Source organism: Megascapheus bottae, chromosome 2 (assembly GCF_031878675.1).
Source record: "Megascapheus bottae isolate mThoBot1 chromosome 2, mThoBot2.hap1, whole genome shotgun sequence".
Lineage (NCBI taxonomy): Eukaryota > Metazoa > Chordata > Mammalia > Rodentia > Geomyidae > Megascapheus > Megascapheus bottae.
In genome coordinates, this window is record NC_143510.1 from 71,102,382 (window position 1) to 71,119,453 (window position 17,072).

General features: G+C 34.8%; 1 protein-coding gene across 4 annotated transcripts in view; it reads left to right on the forward strand.

Moving 5' to 3' along the window:
• Positions 1 to 10,068: 10,068 nt before the first annotated feature.
• The window catches only part of Lrriq1 (leucine rich repeats and IQ motif containing 1), a 130,132-nt gene continuing 123,128 nt past the window's right edge, over positions 10,069 to 17,072 (forward strand). For all 4 annotated transcript variants that reach the window (XM_090328339.1, XM_090328336.1, XM_090328337.1 and 1 more), the window contains exons 1-5: positions 10,069 to 10,097; positions 10,874 to 10,985; positions 11,683 to 11,844; positions 13,461 to 13,572; positions 16,449 to 16,540. In XM_090328339.1, coding sequence (XP_090184465.1) covers positions 11,707 to 11,844; positions 13,461 to 13,572; positions 16,449 to 16,540 — 342 coding nt within the window. In that variant the 5' untranslated portion in view covers positions 10,069 to 10,097; positions 10,874 to 10,985; positions 11,683 to 11,706. The remainder of the gene's footprint in view (positions 10,098 to 10,873; positions 10,986 to 11,682; positions 11,845 to 13,460; positions 13,573 to 16,448; positions 16,541 to 17,072) is intronic.

Below are 17,072 nucleotides of genomic sequence, written 5' to 3' on the forward strand. Positions count from 1 at the left end.
TAAAATAAATACCATTGAATAAATAGTTTTATTATCATACGTAATTTGCTCTTTTTCACTACAATGAAGAAAAGGAATGAGGATTCAATTGATTAATGTGATGATAAAAAAGCAGAAAAAAATTACCAAAGGGCTAGTAATATCACAATGAACTAGGTGCTGGGCTCAATTTCAGCCATGGCAAGTTTGGGGTGTGGCTGGGCAATTAATGGAAATAAATTTTCTGAAGGAAATCTTTTCCATTAGTTCTTTAAACAATATTAATCACCCCTTGTGGAAAAAAGTCACTTAAATATATCTTTATTTAGTTAAGATTCTATATAGGACAATAAGAAAAATTGAAAATCCTATTTATTAAGAAACAGTAATTATACTTCTTCAACCAGCATGAATAAAAATAGATGTGACAAATAAAGGTCATTGCCAGATATGAGTCCTGCAGACAATTAGTATTCGTCTATGTTATTAATCCATCAATATACATTGTTGTAATACATTTACTAATCTCTTTGTAACAAGCTTCTTGTGAAGAGAATTGTGGTGAGGAAAACAAATGTGAAAACCTTCACTTTAGCATTATCTATTACTGTACCATGTAAAAGAAAGGTAAGAAATTTAGACTTTCAGAATCATGTGTTGACTAAATAATCTAGCTTCTCTGCACTTCCTCCTGGCCAAAATGAAAGGAAGTACTTGGTATTATTCCATTTTGTATAGGATGTTCTAGAAACTTTATTGCATTAAGTAAATTCCCCAAGGCTTGAGCATATTTGTGCTCAGTACTTGAGTGAATTTGTGCTCAAATCTTATCTCACATTCTTGCTTTCCACACATACATCCAATATCATAAGAACATACACAACTGCATGAGCTCAGTAGTGTATTTAACTTTAGAAAATTGTTTTGTAAAGGTTAAATAAGGTATTTTATGTCCTTGTAGTTAAGGAATATCCAAAATGGCAGTTGTGAAATATATCCTATACTTTTCACCTCACTTAACATATGGTTAATCATCATTCAACTCAGATTCATTTTTTTTCTTTACAAGCATTAACTCAATCATTTACAGATCTATTAAAATTCTTTCTAATTAAAAAATAGTGTTAAAAACACATTTGAAGCCAGGCACTGTGGCTCAGGTTTGTAATCCCAGCTACTCAGGAGGCTGGGATCTGAGGATCTCAGTTCAAAGCCAGCAGTGACCACTACAAACTTCAAGAGACTCTTATCTCCAATTGATCACCAAAAACCTGGAAGTGGCCCTGTAGCTCAATGGGTAGGGCGGTAGCCTTGATTTGTAGAGCTCAAGAATGCCCAGGCCCAGAGTTCAAGTGCCACGACAGACAAAAATAAACAAAAAAGTTTAAAAATGTGAAAAATACTACCGAAGTCTTAATAAGTGAACCTTAAACTATATTCACCTTAAAATAGTTTAACATTTAAAGGTAACAATATGAGAACTATTTAAACATCTGTATTGGATTTGTATATTACCATAATTACACAAAAACACACATATACACACATGTGAATAAAATGGAAGTTGAGTGCCATGTCCATTCTACCTGTTAATGTTACTAATTATGAAATGGACAGTGTTTACACATGAAGCTTTTTCACTTCTTTGACTCTGAATAAAGCTTAACACACCCATTTGTGGTACAAGTATATATATGTTAGGACAAAAAGGCTGAGGAATTAGGGTTTCATAATAATGTGACACTTTCTCTTTTAATCAGTAGTGTGGGCCAGTGTTCAATGTGATATGGCATATCCACTATGTTACGGAGTCAGGTACATTTTATCTTGTGGCCCTGTTGCCCTGAAATATGGAGATAAGAAGGGGATAACTTTCTATTTCTGTGGGTATGACGAATCATTAAAAAATTAAAAGAAAAAAAGCAAAAAAAACCACATATTATTTCTATTCTCCTTTCAAAGGGAGTGTGAATTTTTGCTTAACTGGGTGGGCTTAAGTCGAAATGGAGGAAAACAATTAGATGCTCACGCTGTTTTCTGTTTTAGTGTGGTGAAGCCAATTCACCTTAAGCTACAGGTTCTAAATAAAGGTGATGACAGCCTTTAGAGGTTTTCCAGCCTCCTTCACACATTTTAGAAGCTGTATGTTAATGTACAGAACTATAGATAGTGACTTCCAGTGAGGTATTATGCAGTGTATTTTATTGAGATTTCATTGTAACTTGCATTTGTCTGTTCTAATACTTCAGAAATGATATTTTCACCTTTTCTTTTTCCACTATCATACTTTTTATACACTCTGTTTTGGGTAATTTTTGTCTTTGGAATCATACTAAGTACTATATCAAGAAAAATAGTAGAAAGTAAAACATAGTTGTAAAAAATTCAAGTAATGTGAGCATAAAATTTATATGTAACAAGGACTATTATGGGTTTATTCAGAGAATGAGATGTTTTGTAGAGAAGTGATGTCACTGCAAAAAGAAATATTTTTCCTCATCTAGTATCTTCCCAAAATACTTCCTGAGAGACTTCGTCAATCTCAGAGCATATTTTGTGATGTTTTATATTTTTTTTAAAACTGGGGAAACTTTATTTTCTGTCAATTGTATTTCATTGCCAGGTGATATAAAGAAAGGTTACAGTTATGTTAGTCAGATAGTGGGAACATTACTTCTTGTACATTGATAACCCTTTCCATGTTTTCTCCCAGTTTTCCTTCCCCCACACCTTCTCAATCATCTTGTTTTCCCCCTTTCTTCCCTATTTCAAATAAACCAATAAACGTATATACAATATTCATGATAAGAGAGAGTCAGTATCAATATGAGATAAACCATAAGAATAGAAACCAAACCAAACTCAAACCAGCAAAGTTATAAAATTAGTAGTTATATAAAATAAATGTAAAAGCAAGAAACAGAGATTACAAACATAAATATGTAGTGTGGAATGAATCATTTAACTTATAAGAAAACTCAGGCATTGGCTTCAGATATACCTTAAGTATCAAGGATGTTTTAACTCAGATGAATTTATCAAGCTATAATTTTCTGAAAAGGAAATTATCAAGAATATAGAAGAAATCTTAAGGTTAGTGGTGAAATTATTCTGAAAGTCAAAGGATTAAAAAACACACTTGGATGCTATTTAGCCACAAATTTTAAGTTTAAAAAGTGGCACATCAAATCTGAGTCTACTTGGGAAGGATTCACAAAACTATTTTGGAGTAATTTTTCTTTCTAGCAGAAGAAAATCATCAAATAAAAGACAGAACTTTTGTAACATTTAGAATATGTTCTCTTTCCATTTGAGGATAAACAGAATTTAAAAAGAAGACCAAGATACTCTAAAAATAATTCCAGGAGACATGGTACATATAGATCACTTGATATTAACACTGAGTTTTGTGGAAAGTTTGAACTTTGTAGTTGAATAGACGATTGAAGTATTTACGAGAATACAACAGCTGATGTTTTGTCGTGGTGTCACTTCCTCCCCAGCTGAGGAAGATATGCCAAATAAGTTATATAGATCAGAAAGTATTTATATGAACAAAACAAACACAAACTAAAACTCAATGCCTTGTAAACACTGTATACCAAAAAAGAATGAGGAAATTTGTATTTATGTGTGTGTGCATATTTACATTTAGTTATGTGTGTTACATATATCCAGATACATATGTATTCATTTCAAGCCATTAAACACAGATTGTTTCATTATTTAGATGACACAGCAAACTAAGCAGCAAGGGCATTCAATGTTAAGAATATTCCTCATCTCATATGTTGGTGTTTCATTATTTTGGTGTTCATTTTTTCTATCAGTTTCATTTGTATCTCTTTGAATGGAAATATAATTAACTGAAGAAATCTCAAAAATACCCATTCTACGATAAGAAGGACCAACTCTGTAGTCAATAGCCACCTACTGATTAGTGATTCTGTACTCTGATTAATGACAAAAGTTCTTACTTATTGATGTAATTGAATAAGATACAATACCAAAGAAGGGAGAGAAAAGAGTAGGATATGCAAGAGGGATTGGAATAAAGTTGATCAGTGACCAGAAAAGAAAAAGAAGGAAGGGTGGAATTGAAGAAATGAAAAGTAATTTTCACAAAATATATGCATTTTAACTTAATTTGATGAGTTCAAAATCTTGCTCTATTTAATTCTGTATCTCAAGACAATACCTATTCATAACGTATCAGGTAATAAGTATATATATAAGGTTTAGCTTAAATATAATTTCTACAAAGCATAAATGTATTTCTTTACATAAAGCATAGCACTATAGATCGTGCATAATATACAAATATGATATGGGTAGTATGTTATATTGTATATTTCAGAGTATTTAGATCAGTCATAATAGCAGAATCTGGTGCAAAAATGATGGGACAATTACGTGGGGATCTGCATTTTTAAAGCTCAGTACTCTCTCTTCTCTCCCTACATTTATTGTTTACAATTACTTTCTAAACCTTAGAGAGAAGACAAATTCCTTTAGATCGGCTTTTCAATCAGACTCATGGTTCTTCCCTATATATAATTCATTTCCCTGTGTGAATATTTTTCCTCAATAACATTTACTTTCCTCTCTTTGGAATTTAACATCAAAAGGTAACACTAGCATTTGTCTAGTGTTTACATTTCAAATAAAAAGATGAATTCACTTTGTTTTTACCAGTCATGGGGCTTGAACTCAGGACATGGGAAATATTCCTGAGCTTTTCACAATACTGGTACAAAAAGACCAACCAAACAAAAATATAAAACAGGGCTGGAAGTTTGGTCTAGTGGTAGAGTGCTTGCCTATCATGAACAAAGGCCTGAGTGTGATTCCTCAGTACCACATACATAATAAAGCCAGAATTGCTGCTGTGGCTCAAGTGCAGAGAACTAATCTTGAGGAAAAAGCCCAAGGATGGATGGACAGTGCTTAGGCCCTCAGTTCAAGCCCCAGGACTGGCAATATATATATATATATATATATATATATATATATAAACAGAAACATATGAGAGCTATATTTCATCTGAGTGTTTGAAAAGTGATCCACAGATACCAAATGGATGGATGGTCATTTTCACAAGATTCTATTTATCTTAACCTATTATGTGATCCATGGGGAATTCACAGAAAATTTTTCTTTCTGGCCAATTTCTTGAGTGGAGGCCCTTCACTTTTGCCATGAGTACTCTATCTGTGTTCTCTGATAAATTAGCCAATGCCCATAGGCATAAAGTGGCTAATAAGGACTTACAATATGATCTCCTATCTAACCAAGGATACCCATATGAAAATAAACTTTAGTTAATATGTTCTTAAACTTTAGGCCACAGTAACCACAATCCATTACTAAATATAAATGGCTAATTATAGGCAATGTAAAGATCAAAAGAGTTTTCTAAGAATTGAACATATTCAATTACTTTTGGTGTTGTTGTTTTTATTGCCAGCCGTGGGGCTTGAACTCAGTGTGTAGGAATTGTCCTTGGGCTTTCCTCAAGGCTAGCGCTCTACCACTTGAGTCACAGCACCACGTCCAGCATTTTCTGTGTATGTTTTCATGAGGAATCAAATCTAGGGATTCATGCATGCTAGGTAACCATTCTGCAACTAGGCCACACTCCCAGCCCCAGTATTCAATTATTTTATTCATATCATTCTGCCTACACTTGCGATCTTGTGATGGCTAGTAACCAGATTTAATATTTAATCTTAATTTATTTTTTCAAATCCACAAGTCTGTAGCTATTTAAACAGTAGAAGAATCCACTTTCCTTGTCCTATCACAATTCCTTGCTCCCTAGCTAGCCCTGAAAACTTTTCACATATCGTCTTGAATATAGGTCCTCTTCATTAAGATGACATTTACACAACTATACTAAGACCTTGAGGGAACTGCCAGAACACGCTTAATGAATGTTGAGACATGCTGCCACCTGCTGTATGAAATATGCATATCATTTGTTATAATAGCGTGACTTGTATGTTTCACCGAGAGAAAACAAAGAAAGAAATATTTACCTAAAGTTAGTGACAAATGGAATCGAAGAATCAAAATAGAGAGCCCTCGAAAGACAACCGTTACTTAGGTTTCATAAGTTATGTTAAAAACTTTTGTGAAAAAATGAAATCAACTTTTGTTCAGTGTGCTTTGTAGCTTTGTGTATTAAACACAACAGTTTTATTTTTCCTTGTCAATATTTCTTTTTTTTAATAATTTTTATTGTGATTAATAGAAGGGTTATATTATATTCACCAGATAGAAGATGCATAACTTCACAAACATTGATACCCTTTCTCATGACATGGTCCCCCCCATTTCCCTCCCACCCTCCCCCTGCTTATCTTGATTTCCCCTCTTCCCTATCCAATTTCAAATAACCAATTAAGCACATATAAAATATATCAGATAACAAGGTGAAAAACTGTAACAATATGAGATAACCAAGGGATGGCAAAAGAGATGAGCGATAACATAGTACATTAAGGACAACAGTAACTTATTATATGGCTTTTGTTTCCTTAGCCTGGAGGTCCTTACATTTAGTGTCATACTATTTGGCCTAATGTCTCTAGATTTTGTTCTATTGTAAATCTCTGCTAGGAGAGCCCAAGGTTTCTACTGATTATGAAAAATGAGGGAGACTATTGGGCCTATGTTACCTTGGCAATATTTCTACGCTTTCCTTTTTCTTTACAGTTGTAATTCTAGTTAGAACTATACACTTTTTAAGTATTGTGGTATACATAATTATGTAATTTTACATGGTGTAAAGAATGATTTAAAGCTATTTGAATAGGAAAAAATAAATCTGCTTAGTGAAATTAACATGTACCAGAAAGTGGAGAATTATGAAATGCACTTTTAAATCTATGTATCTTCCTTTATACCTTAGCTAACTCTAAATTCCTGCTGAAACTTCCCAACATTCTTCCTTCAGTATAAGACTGTTTTCAAGGCTTTCTCGCTCATCACTGCTTTGAACCTCCCTACTCTCATTTGCTTTTTCCAGTTCTATACTATATGGTCTTATTTCTGGATTACTCTATTTCCTGATACATGTTGATGAGTCAATAGTCCAAAATACTTTTTTATTTCAGTTTTGCCTCACACTATTATCCATTTATCTTTCTGCCATTTGAATCTATTTATAAAAGCAGGGGAGAAGTTATGGTGTTATCCAACATCCTGAAGATAAACTTCAGCTCAGAGTCCTGATTCTGTCTGAAAATTAGAAACTCAAGAGTGCATTATTTAAACCAGTGTAGTGGAAGTAACATACCCTCTGCTAGTTTTTCACTGGCTCAGAATTGATCCCAAAGACTAATGGTTGCAATTGAGATCAGTCTTATAGCTGGGACAAAAAAGAAAAGGTGAGAAGTCTTTCTTCAACCCTTTGGTTAGGGAAACCACAACAAGAAGGAGAAAAAGAGGGCTGAAATACAATTTCAATAACATGGCCCATGGAAAAGAACCAAATAGCACAAGAGAAATGTGTGTGGTGTGGGAAAAGATAAGTAAAAGTAAATGCTAGACAAAGGACAATTGAGAAAGGGTTTGAAAGAATAAAAAAAATCTGCATTTAAAATATAGTCATTGCTTTCTAAGTGGTAGAGGGTAGCTCTGTGGTTCTACCATGCAAGACCTGGAAATAAAGTCAAGATTGGTTGGTGGTATTAGCCATTGAAGCCTTGGAAGTCAACTGTGGGATGAGAATAGTGCCAGCAAATATTGGACAGAGAGGCGAGTAGAAATGCCAGCAATATGATTATAAGAGGAGTAAAATATGAAACTTAAACCCAGTGCTACATATCATAGATAATTACAACTAAGCATTGATATTATTCCATGTCACACAATCTATCATTTTTGTTGATTCTACTGATCATTGAAGTTGTGTTAAGAAGGCATAATTACACTATAACTCCCAGTATTGCCAATAAGGAAAGAGACTTAGGACTATGAAAAAAAACAAACAAACATAAAACAGAAACAAGCGGCATGAGCTCATTCAGTTAAAAATGGAATTAAAGCTGGGATACACTTTCTTGAGAGACTTTCCAAGCATCATTGTTTTTGTCTGTACAAGAAGATTATAGTTGTGCACATCTCAAAGGTATGCTGTTAAAAATTATTGGTAAAGCTCTTACTTCAGTGTTTGGGAAAGAGGATAGGAATGATGAGAAAGTGGGCAGTAGCTGGTCATGTCAGCTACAAGAAAGGGACACAAAATAGAGAAGTACCCTGCAGGTTTGGAAATTTCCATCATGGGGTCTCGAATTTAGGGCCTGAACACTATTCTTAAGCTAGCATTCTACCACTTTGAGCCACAGTTCTACTTCTGTGTTTTTGGTAGCTAATTGGAGATAAATTCTCACAAATTCTCCTGCTGAGACTAGCTTTAACAGCTATCCTCAGATCTCAGCCTCCTGGTAGAGTACTCTACTAGCATGAATGAAGCCCTGGGTTCGATTCCTCAGTAGCACATACACAGAAAAAGCTAAACGTGGTGCTGTGGCTCAAGTGGAAGAGAGCTAGCCTTGAGCTTTATAGCTCAAGGATAGCCAGGCACAGTGGCTACTCAGGAGGCCGAGATTTGAGGATCAAGGTTCAAAATCAACCCCGGGCACAAAAGGACCTGAGACTCTCAACTCCAACTAACCTCTAGAAAACAGGAAGTGGGGCTTGGCTCATGGGGAGGGAGGTAGCCTGGAGCTGAAGAGCTCAGGGACAATGCCCAGGCCTAGAGTTGAAGCCCCGAGACCAGGAGGGTAAAAAAAAACCAAAAAGGTAATATACGGGTTAATGTTATTACTGAGGTAGATGAGTAACAGTGAATTTGAGTGGCGGTCTAAGACAAAATAAGTAAAAAAATAATTTAAAGATTTTACATGAAAATTCACACTAGAATATGATAGCTTAATCTTTTAAAGTTACAGTGTTAATAGTTGATAAATCAAAAATGAAACTAAACAATGAAATGGTATTTGAATCTGAGTGTGGTTAATGAAAGTAATTAGGTCCAAGCCTAGGTGTCTTTCTTGATTTTTTATTTAAAAAAAGTACCTTTCCTGCTGGAAATGTGCATTAGTGGTAAAGTGCTTTTCTTGCATCCATGAAACCCTGGGTTCGATTCCTCAGTACCACACACAAAGAAAAAGCCAGAATTGGTGCTGTGGCTCAAGTGATAGATCGTTACCCTTGAGCCAAAGCAGCTTGGGGAGAGTGGCTACACCCTGAGTTCAAACCCCAGAACTGGCAATAACAAATTTTAAAAACAACAACAATTTTTCTTGAAAGACCTAATACTAATCTATGTTTATAATATCAGATTTCTCACTGTATTTTACTAGTCTTTGAATTGATGCAGTTCAAGTTTACTGTTACCAGGAAATAGTCCTTTCTCCCTCCCCAAACCCAGGGACTTGGTGTGATGTTTGTTACGAGAGTATCGAATAGCAGATACCTTTTACAATGTTGGTGAACAACTTCCTTATAGAATGAAAGACCTTGTTTTCCATCTGTAAAAAAAAAAAAAAAGAAAGGTTAGTGAGAAATTATTTATTAAAATGCAGATTCACAATGTATGAATTATTATATATTTGCTCCACAAAAGAAAATTTGGTACACTTTTAAGATGGAGTTTCCGATTTGGTAGTGAAATAGAGGGCTTCTGTTGATCTGTTTACATAAAAGAGTTCCAGAAAATAACATTTCATATTTGTCCCTCCACCCATTGCTTCGGGGTATAGATTAGATCAGCACTGGCCGACAACTGACACCACCACCCTTTATAAAAAGAAAATTGTTTTCTGATTTCCATATTTACACACTCTGTGTGTGTGTGTGTGTGTGTGTGTGTGTGTGTGTGTGTGTGTGTGTGTGTGTGTTGGGGTGGTGGTGGAGTGAGGGAGATTGAACTTGTCATCCCCATCCTGGAGCTCAATCTTCCAAGTTAGACTCAAGAGCCTTTGTCCTTCTGGGGCTCCTGTAGGGAAGAACTGCGGTGTCTTCCTCGGGATTGGCTGTTGCCAGGGTTACGGTTTGTTTGGAGGCTCTGAGCGCTGTTTGCCTGGGAGGACCGAGGGGATTTCCTGCAGGTGGGTGAACGGAGCTCTGTGGAGCAGGGTGGGACTCGGGGGTGAGCTGGGTGGAAGAGCTGTTTATTCAGCCGGACCCCGCGGTGATATGGCCAGATACAGCTGGACTGGATACACTGTACCAGAACCCCCCCCCACACACACGCACACACACTACCACTCCCCAACTCCCAGGACAAGGAGAAACTTGGAGGTGGCTGTGCGCATGCCCCAATCCCCAGACCCCTTAATTCTGCCAGAAGCCTGAAGATGTATCCTGAGCATTCTCTCAAAGTACACCCACAGATACTTGCATATTCCCCCTTCCCTCTTTCTTTTTTGTCTTACTTCCTCAAGTCCTAACCACCCCTACATCTATTGTTAATGGTTTTCTCAGTTGACAGGGTTTCTGGTTTGGGCAGCTTTATAAGGATTCAGTGGAAACGCGCAGTCCTTTTGCGACAGGATCCACGTGTCCAGAGCTGTTCTATACTAAAAAACAAACAAAAAGCTAGTGGTTAATGTTGGTGACTTGGAACTGGCGGGGAGTTGGGCAGAAAGTAAAAAGTACACATTCTATTGCCATGTATGGATATGCAAAACTCTTTTGGATGGGAGTATTGGCTCTTGAAGTCAGGGCTCCCCCACTTTTCTGTGCAGGTGTTCTACTTGGTAGCTGGCATGCAGACATAGGACAGCACCAAAGGTCTAGGAGTCTTGTGATTTTTTTTTTTTTCTGAGCTAGCCACAAGCCACGATCTTCTCAACCTCCAACTCTCCAAAATTGATGATTACAGGTGTGGGCCACTGATGAAGTGGTTTCTTGAGAGTATTTGAATATCTGAAAGATTTGTATGAAAAACATGTGCATATGAGAAGTTTTATGTTGAAACTTCATGATTCTGGAAGGTAAGCTGATCCATTCTGTGTATTTTTCCTTGTAGAATTGTAGTAATATTAGCTGTTATCACTACGTAATCAAATATTTTATGCAAGAATAGTAATGTGTGATCACAGTTAATTATGTAAGCTGGGCACTGGTGGCTCACTCCTGTAATCCTAGATACTCAAGAGGCTGAAATCTGAGCATCAACTCCACACCGAAGAGCAAAATCCATGGAGCTCTTATCCAACAACAGCTAGCATGGTGTTGTGGCTTTATAAGACAAAGCTTAGAGATAATGCTGAGGCCCTGAATTCAAGACCTGGGACTGGTACACACACACACACACACACAGAGGAGAGAGAGAGAGAGAGAGAGAGAGAGAGAGAGAGAGAGAGAGAGAGAGAGAGAGAGAGAGAGAGAGAGAGAGAGAGAGAGAGAGAGAGAGGGAGGGAGGGAGGGAGGGAGGGAGGGAGGGAGGGAGGGAGGGAGAGAGGAGAGAGAGAGAGAGAGAGAGAGAGAGAGAGAGAGAGAGAGAGAGAGAGAGAGAGAGGAGAGAGAGAGAGAGAGAGAGAGAGAGAGAGAGAGAGAGGGAGAGAGGAGAGAGGAGGGAGGGAAGGAGAGACATGTTTATATCTTTACCTAGGATATATTGGATTAGGTTCACATTTAAAACAAAACAATCATTTTAGAAACATACTACCCTCTTTGTGTTTCTTTAAGAGAGTCTGTCTTTGGTTATGAAGAATGATGGAAGAGGATGATGATTTAAAGCTCAAAGAAGAAATAAAAGCTGAACTGGATAAAATCAGCATTTCCTCCTTAGAAAACTATGAGATTGAGAGTGATTCAAAATCAGAAACTCCGAGTGATGATAGTGATTCTGTGAGTGTTAAGTGTTTTACTTTTACACCTGTAAACACAAGTGAGAGCTTCAGGAAAAATAAATCGTTTTTTGTTTTTTGTTTTTTTGTTTTTTTTTTTAACAGTGACTTCTGTTTAAATCCTTAGTATTATCCTAGCATCAATGCTATAAATAAATATACATTGATACATATTAAAATTTGTAAAATAAATTGAAGCCAGACGATTATAACTAAATGTAGACATGTGCATTTGGGGAAATTGGACTATCATGTATATGTATGTATTTGTATGTTATAGTTTTTTACTTGTGATCATTTTAATGTGATGAAAACCTACATAAAATAAAAGTATATGAATTTTTTGAATTATTAGAATAATTTCCTAGGTACCACATAGATACGAAAAGCCTGAAATGGTGCTGTGGTTCCAGTGCTGGAGTTCTGGCCTTGAGAAAGCCCAAGGACAGTGCTCAGGCCCTGTGTTCAAGCACCAGGACTGGAAAAATAAATACAGAAGAATAAAAATTTAAAGTTCTCTTTCAAAATGATCACTTATAATTTAGAACAAATATTGATACAGCAAGAAACTTAGCTAATCATAAAATAAATATAAAAGTCAAGGACTGAATACCATGAGTATTTAAAGAAAACATTTTTCTTTTAATGAAATCAAGCACGTGAACTATTTTTCTGTGTGAACATCTGTGTTGATTCAATCACATAATGTTTTAGGTCCTTCAATGAAGATTTTTAGTCCTATAGCAATAGAAATCCATAGCTTTCAGATTACTCTGAAAATGATTCCCAGGTATCTTTGTTTATTTTTATTGTTATTATTTCTTGCATTTTCTTCTATTACTTTCTTTTCCTGCTACTGGAACTTGAAGCCATGGGCCTTGAGCTCACTCAGCTTGCCTGGACACAGCTGGCACTCTAGCATTTGAGTTTTGCCTCTAATCTTACTTTTCATAGTTATTTTGGAGATGGAGTTTCTTAGATTTTTCTGCTTGGACTAGCTTCCAGAATCTTTCAGTTCAACTTCCTGGGTAGCTAGATTACAGATGTGAGCCACTTGTGTCCACCTTTCATTATATTTTGTAACTACTTATGGTAGTTGTGGAGGAAAATGCCATGATTTATTTAGAAAATGTAAAAATTGACTTAGGTGTGTTATACTGGTAGATATTCTATAAAAGTTCAAAAATTTTATTTGTGACAATCACAATGAAAAAATTACAATCTATTAGATATATAAAACATTATTTGAATGTAATATTTGGAAAAAATCTTCAGCTTAAGTCAATATTTGGTCATATTTACTGAAAGTGGTAATCTAAGAAAGATATACAACTACTGAAGGCACATAAAAAGCCTATAATTAATGGAATGAGAACTTTACATATATAACATGTAATGTATGTATGAATGTTGTGCATATATAACTCCTAATTTTTTCTTAATTTACCAGAAACACATGACCACTCTAAATTTGAAAGCAAATTTTAGTCGGTATAGCACTTTTACTTTATTTTTACGTTTTGCTCTGCATTTTGATGTCTAGTGAAATGGGTAATAGTGGACACATAATTTTGAGAGTAATTCCTTAAATTGCTCATTTTATTATTCAAACTTTAGGGTTTAGATGAATTACCAGAGTCAGTTCTTCACTGTATTAGCGTCATAAAGAACAAGAGGAAGACTGCTGAAGATCTCATTCTTCAGGATATAGAAGATCCCAGTGCTTTAAGTAAGCATATTGTTCAACTGCTTGGCAGTTATGGTTTCTGCGAGTATGAAAAGATTATAATTGAGAAAACTAAGTTGTTTAAAGATTTCACTTTTTATTAGGTGTATCCACATACTTTTTTCTCAAATACCTTTTCTACAGAATGTTAGGTTAATGGACATGGTTTGTTTATTCTTTTACTTTCTTTTCTTTTGTTCCTAATAACTGCTAACCAACAAAACTTTGTTTAGACAGACAATTATTACCAGACACTTTTTAATCAAAATATAATTATCATGGGATCATTTTTAAAGTATTTACTTGAAAGCCTGGATTACTTTAAAAGTTTACTTTAAAGGTATTTGTTTGCACAGAGTGATTTTATATACTAAGTAATCAAAGATTTAGTTAGCATTAAATATATCTTTTTATATCATGAAAATAACACCAAATTGAACATTTGACATACTTTAGTTTTTCCAGTGATATATCCATTAATAACCTTAGGCAAGTATTGAATCACATAAATTTATTCATGATGTATTGAGATAAAGGTTTTAAAATTCAGTGCACTTTATTCTAAAATGTGTTATAGTGCAGATTTTCATAGCTATTTATTTAAGCAATATTGTGTCTGAGGATCTCTCGTAGCCACTGAAAATATAGCAGTGACGAGAATAGGCAACAGTCTTTATAGTCCCAGTCTCTCGTACCACTGACAGTAAATAAACATAAATATGTAATAATTTACCAGTGATAATAGCTATGAAAGAAGTTCAAATTAAGGGAACAGTGTTAGCGGGTGCTACTTTATTTGTGTGTGTTTAAAGGTCTTTTGAAGAAGATGGTATTTGAACAATATTATTCATGCATGAAAAAATAAGGCATGTAGGTAGCTTGGAATCCAGACTTCCTCAAAGCAAACTTTGAAGGCCAAGCTCACTGAGTGGACTTCATTTGTTTGAAGACCCAAGAGTAAGTTGTTTTGTTTGTTTCTGAGGAAAGAAACAAAGCCCTGGAACCCACAAAGCTCTTACGCAGCATCATGTAGTAGTTGAATACTGAGTCAGCAATGGTGATATCTGACCGGTAGGTGACTTCAATGATTTATTTTCACCGAGGCTTATATAAAGACAATATGTTGAAAATTATAATAAACAAAGTTATTATAAAATTATGATAAACTAAAGAAAATAAAATTATAGACAATTAGTTACAGAGAAGCAGGTACAGCTTCACTTATGACAGTCATCCTGAGAGATTTAACCAAATAGGTTGGATGATATTAATGGAGAAAATATTTTGTCCAAAAAAGTCAAATTGCCAAAATTCTTTAAAAGTTAATATATGAGGGCCAAGAGTTTGGCCTAGTGGTAGTGCTTGCCCAGCATGCACAAAGACCCGGTTCAATTCCTTGGTACCACATACATAGAAAAAATCAGAAGTGGTGCTGTGGCTCAAGTGGTAGAGCTCTAGCCTTGAGAAAGCCCAAGGACAGTGCTCAAGCCCTGAGTTCAAGTCTCAGGACTGGCACCAAAAATGTTAATACATGAGCCTATCAGTTATATAAGTAGAAGATAGAAAGGAGTTTCATGTTAAGCATTGTTAAAATAGAAAAAAAAAACCTTTTGTAGTTGGGTTCGTGCAATGAATCAAGAACAAAAATTCCACACTAAGTAACTCATTCATGAAAAGCGACATATTTTAAATCAAAGCTGTATAGAAGCAAACATGTAATACATTGAAAGGTTAATTTTACTTATGAATAAATACACACAGAATGGCCTTTTCAATTGTAATCCACAGAGCTATTTTCTATCTTCAGTATTAAGTTTTAAAAATTACTTTTATCATCTCTAAGTAGTTGTACAAATGAGTTGTCATTTAACAAAACAATTTATGAATGCAATGCATGTTGATCAATGTCACCCCTTTTCCAACATTCTCATCCATCTCTCCTTTTGTTTTTATATGAATAAAGTAAATGTTCTGGATGTTCATGCTATGAAACCAAATTGGGGGCTTACAAAACAACTTATAACATATTTTCCATGTGGCTCTGAGTCGATTGGACTAAGAACAATTTTTTTTCTTAAGCTCTATGTCATTTACAATGGATGTTGATTATGTCTATAGTCATCAAAGGGCTTTATTCAACAGGAATTTCCAGATGGCTCATTTGAATAATTTAAAGTTTGATGCTTTGTGTGCTTTGGGAAGTTCATATACAGTGGGAGTCTTCTACATGTCACCTCTTTTGCTGGATATATGTTTTGGAGCATGACACTTGAATTCTAAAGTGCATCCCAAGACGAATTACTACAGAGTACACTTTATGTACTGATTCTCACAGGCTACACAGCATAACATCTACCACAACCTGATGTTTGCACAGAGTCAGATTTGATTCTAGGTAAAAGGCAGCTAACTAGGAATTACTGTTCTTTGGCCTAGCCTTCTTTGGAGATTAGCTGCTATAATAAATGATATAATTCTTAATAGGACTGAGTAGACTTACTCTAGAATGAAAAACTCAGGTGTGCAAATGAGAAAGGCTGTAAGGTAGTACTGACAGAAAATAAACTATGTATGATGATGAAAAATGAAAATAGCTAACCAGCAGAATGGTCCACTGTAAAGGTAATTTGCTATTAGGAAATGTGGGCATAATATTGTACATTCATTAAATAAAAGCAATGTAGCAATCTTCTTATAATACAGAGTAATATTGAAAAAAATGTCCTGTCCTGTCCTGTTCTGTTCTATACTTGTGTTCTACTGTTAATGACAAGGAAAGTACTGTGATAGAAACTGAGATAAAGGAGGATGAAAGGGTTTGGAATTTTGACCTATACTATTAATATTTAGAATTACAATATTATTTTTCATATTTCTAGGTTGCAGTTATGGAACAATGTCTAATAATCATATACATTTCAGGCTAGGATCATCAACTGAATCAAAAGAAAATTCTGAGCAGTTGATGAAGGTATATGTTTAATATTTGACTGAAAGCACTCAATATACTTAGAACTCATGTCTTTCTCTTGTGATAGTTCAATCAATGTGTTTATGTTCATTGCTATACTGTGATAATTTTGATGATTTTAATAAAAGCATTAAATGGTTTTGTGATTTCCTTTAAAATATCATACAGAACTATACAAACTTCACTCTTTGTGAGAATGGAAACTTGAGTCCTTAGTGTTATTGAATTTAATGTTCAGAAAGTAAAACTGTGTAATTATAATGTATAATATTCTTCTCCAAGTCAGTAATGAAAATGATGAATATTTTACAGTAATTATCACCTTCCTTAGGATTGTACTGTGCTCCCATGGAGATTTTAAATATTGTACAAAAACTTTAAATTCAGAAAATTTTATACTAGTGTAAAAGAAGATAATGGAAAATATTTAAAAATAGAGTGAAAGAAATCTTAGAATTTTATCACTTTAAAGTACCATAAATATATTCAAGGAAAAGTCTCTGTTATGGATTCATCTCTCAGATTAATTTTT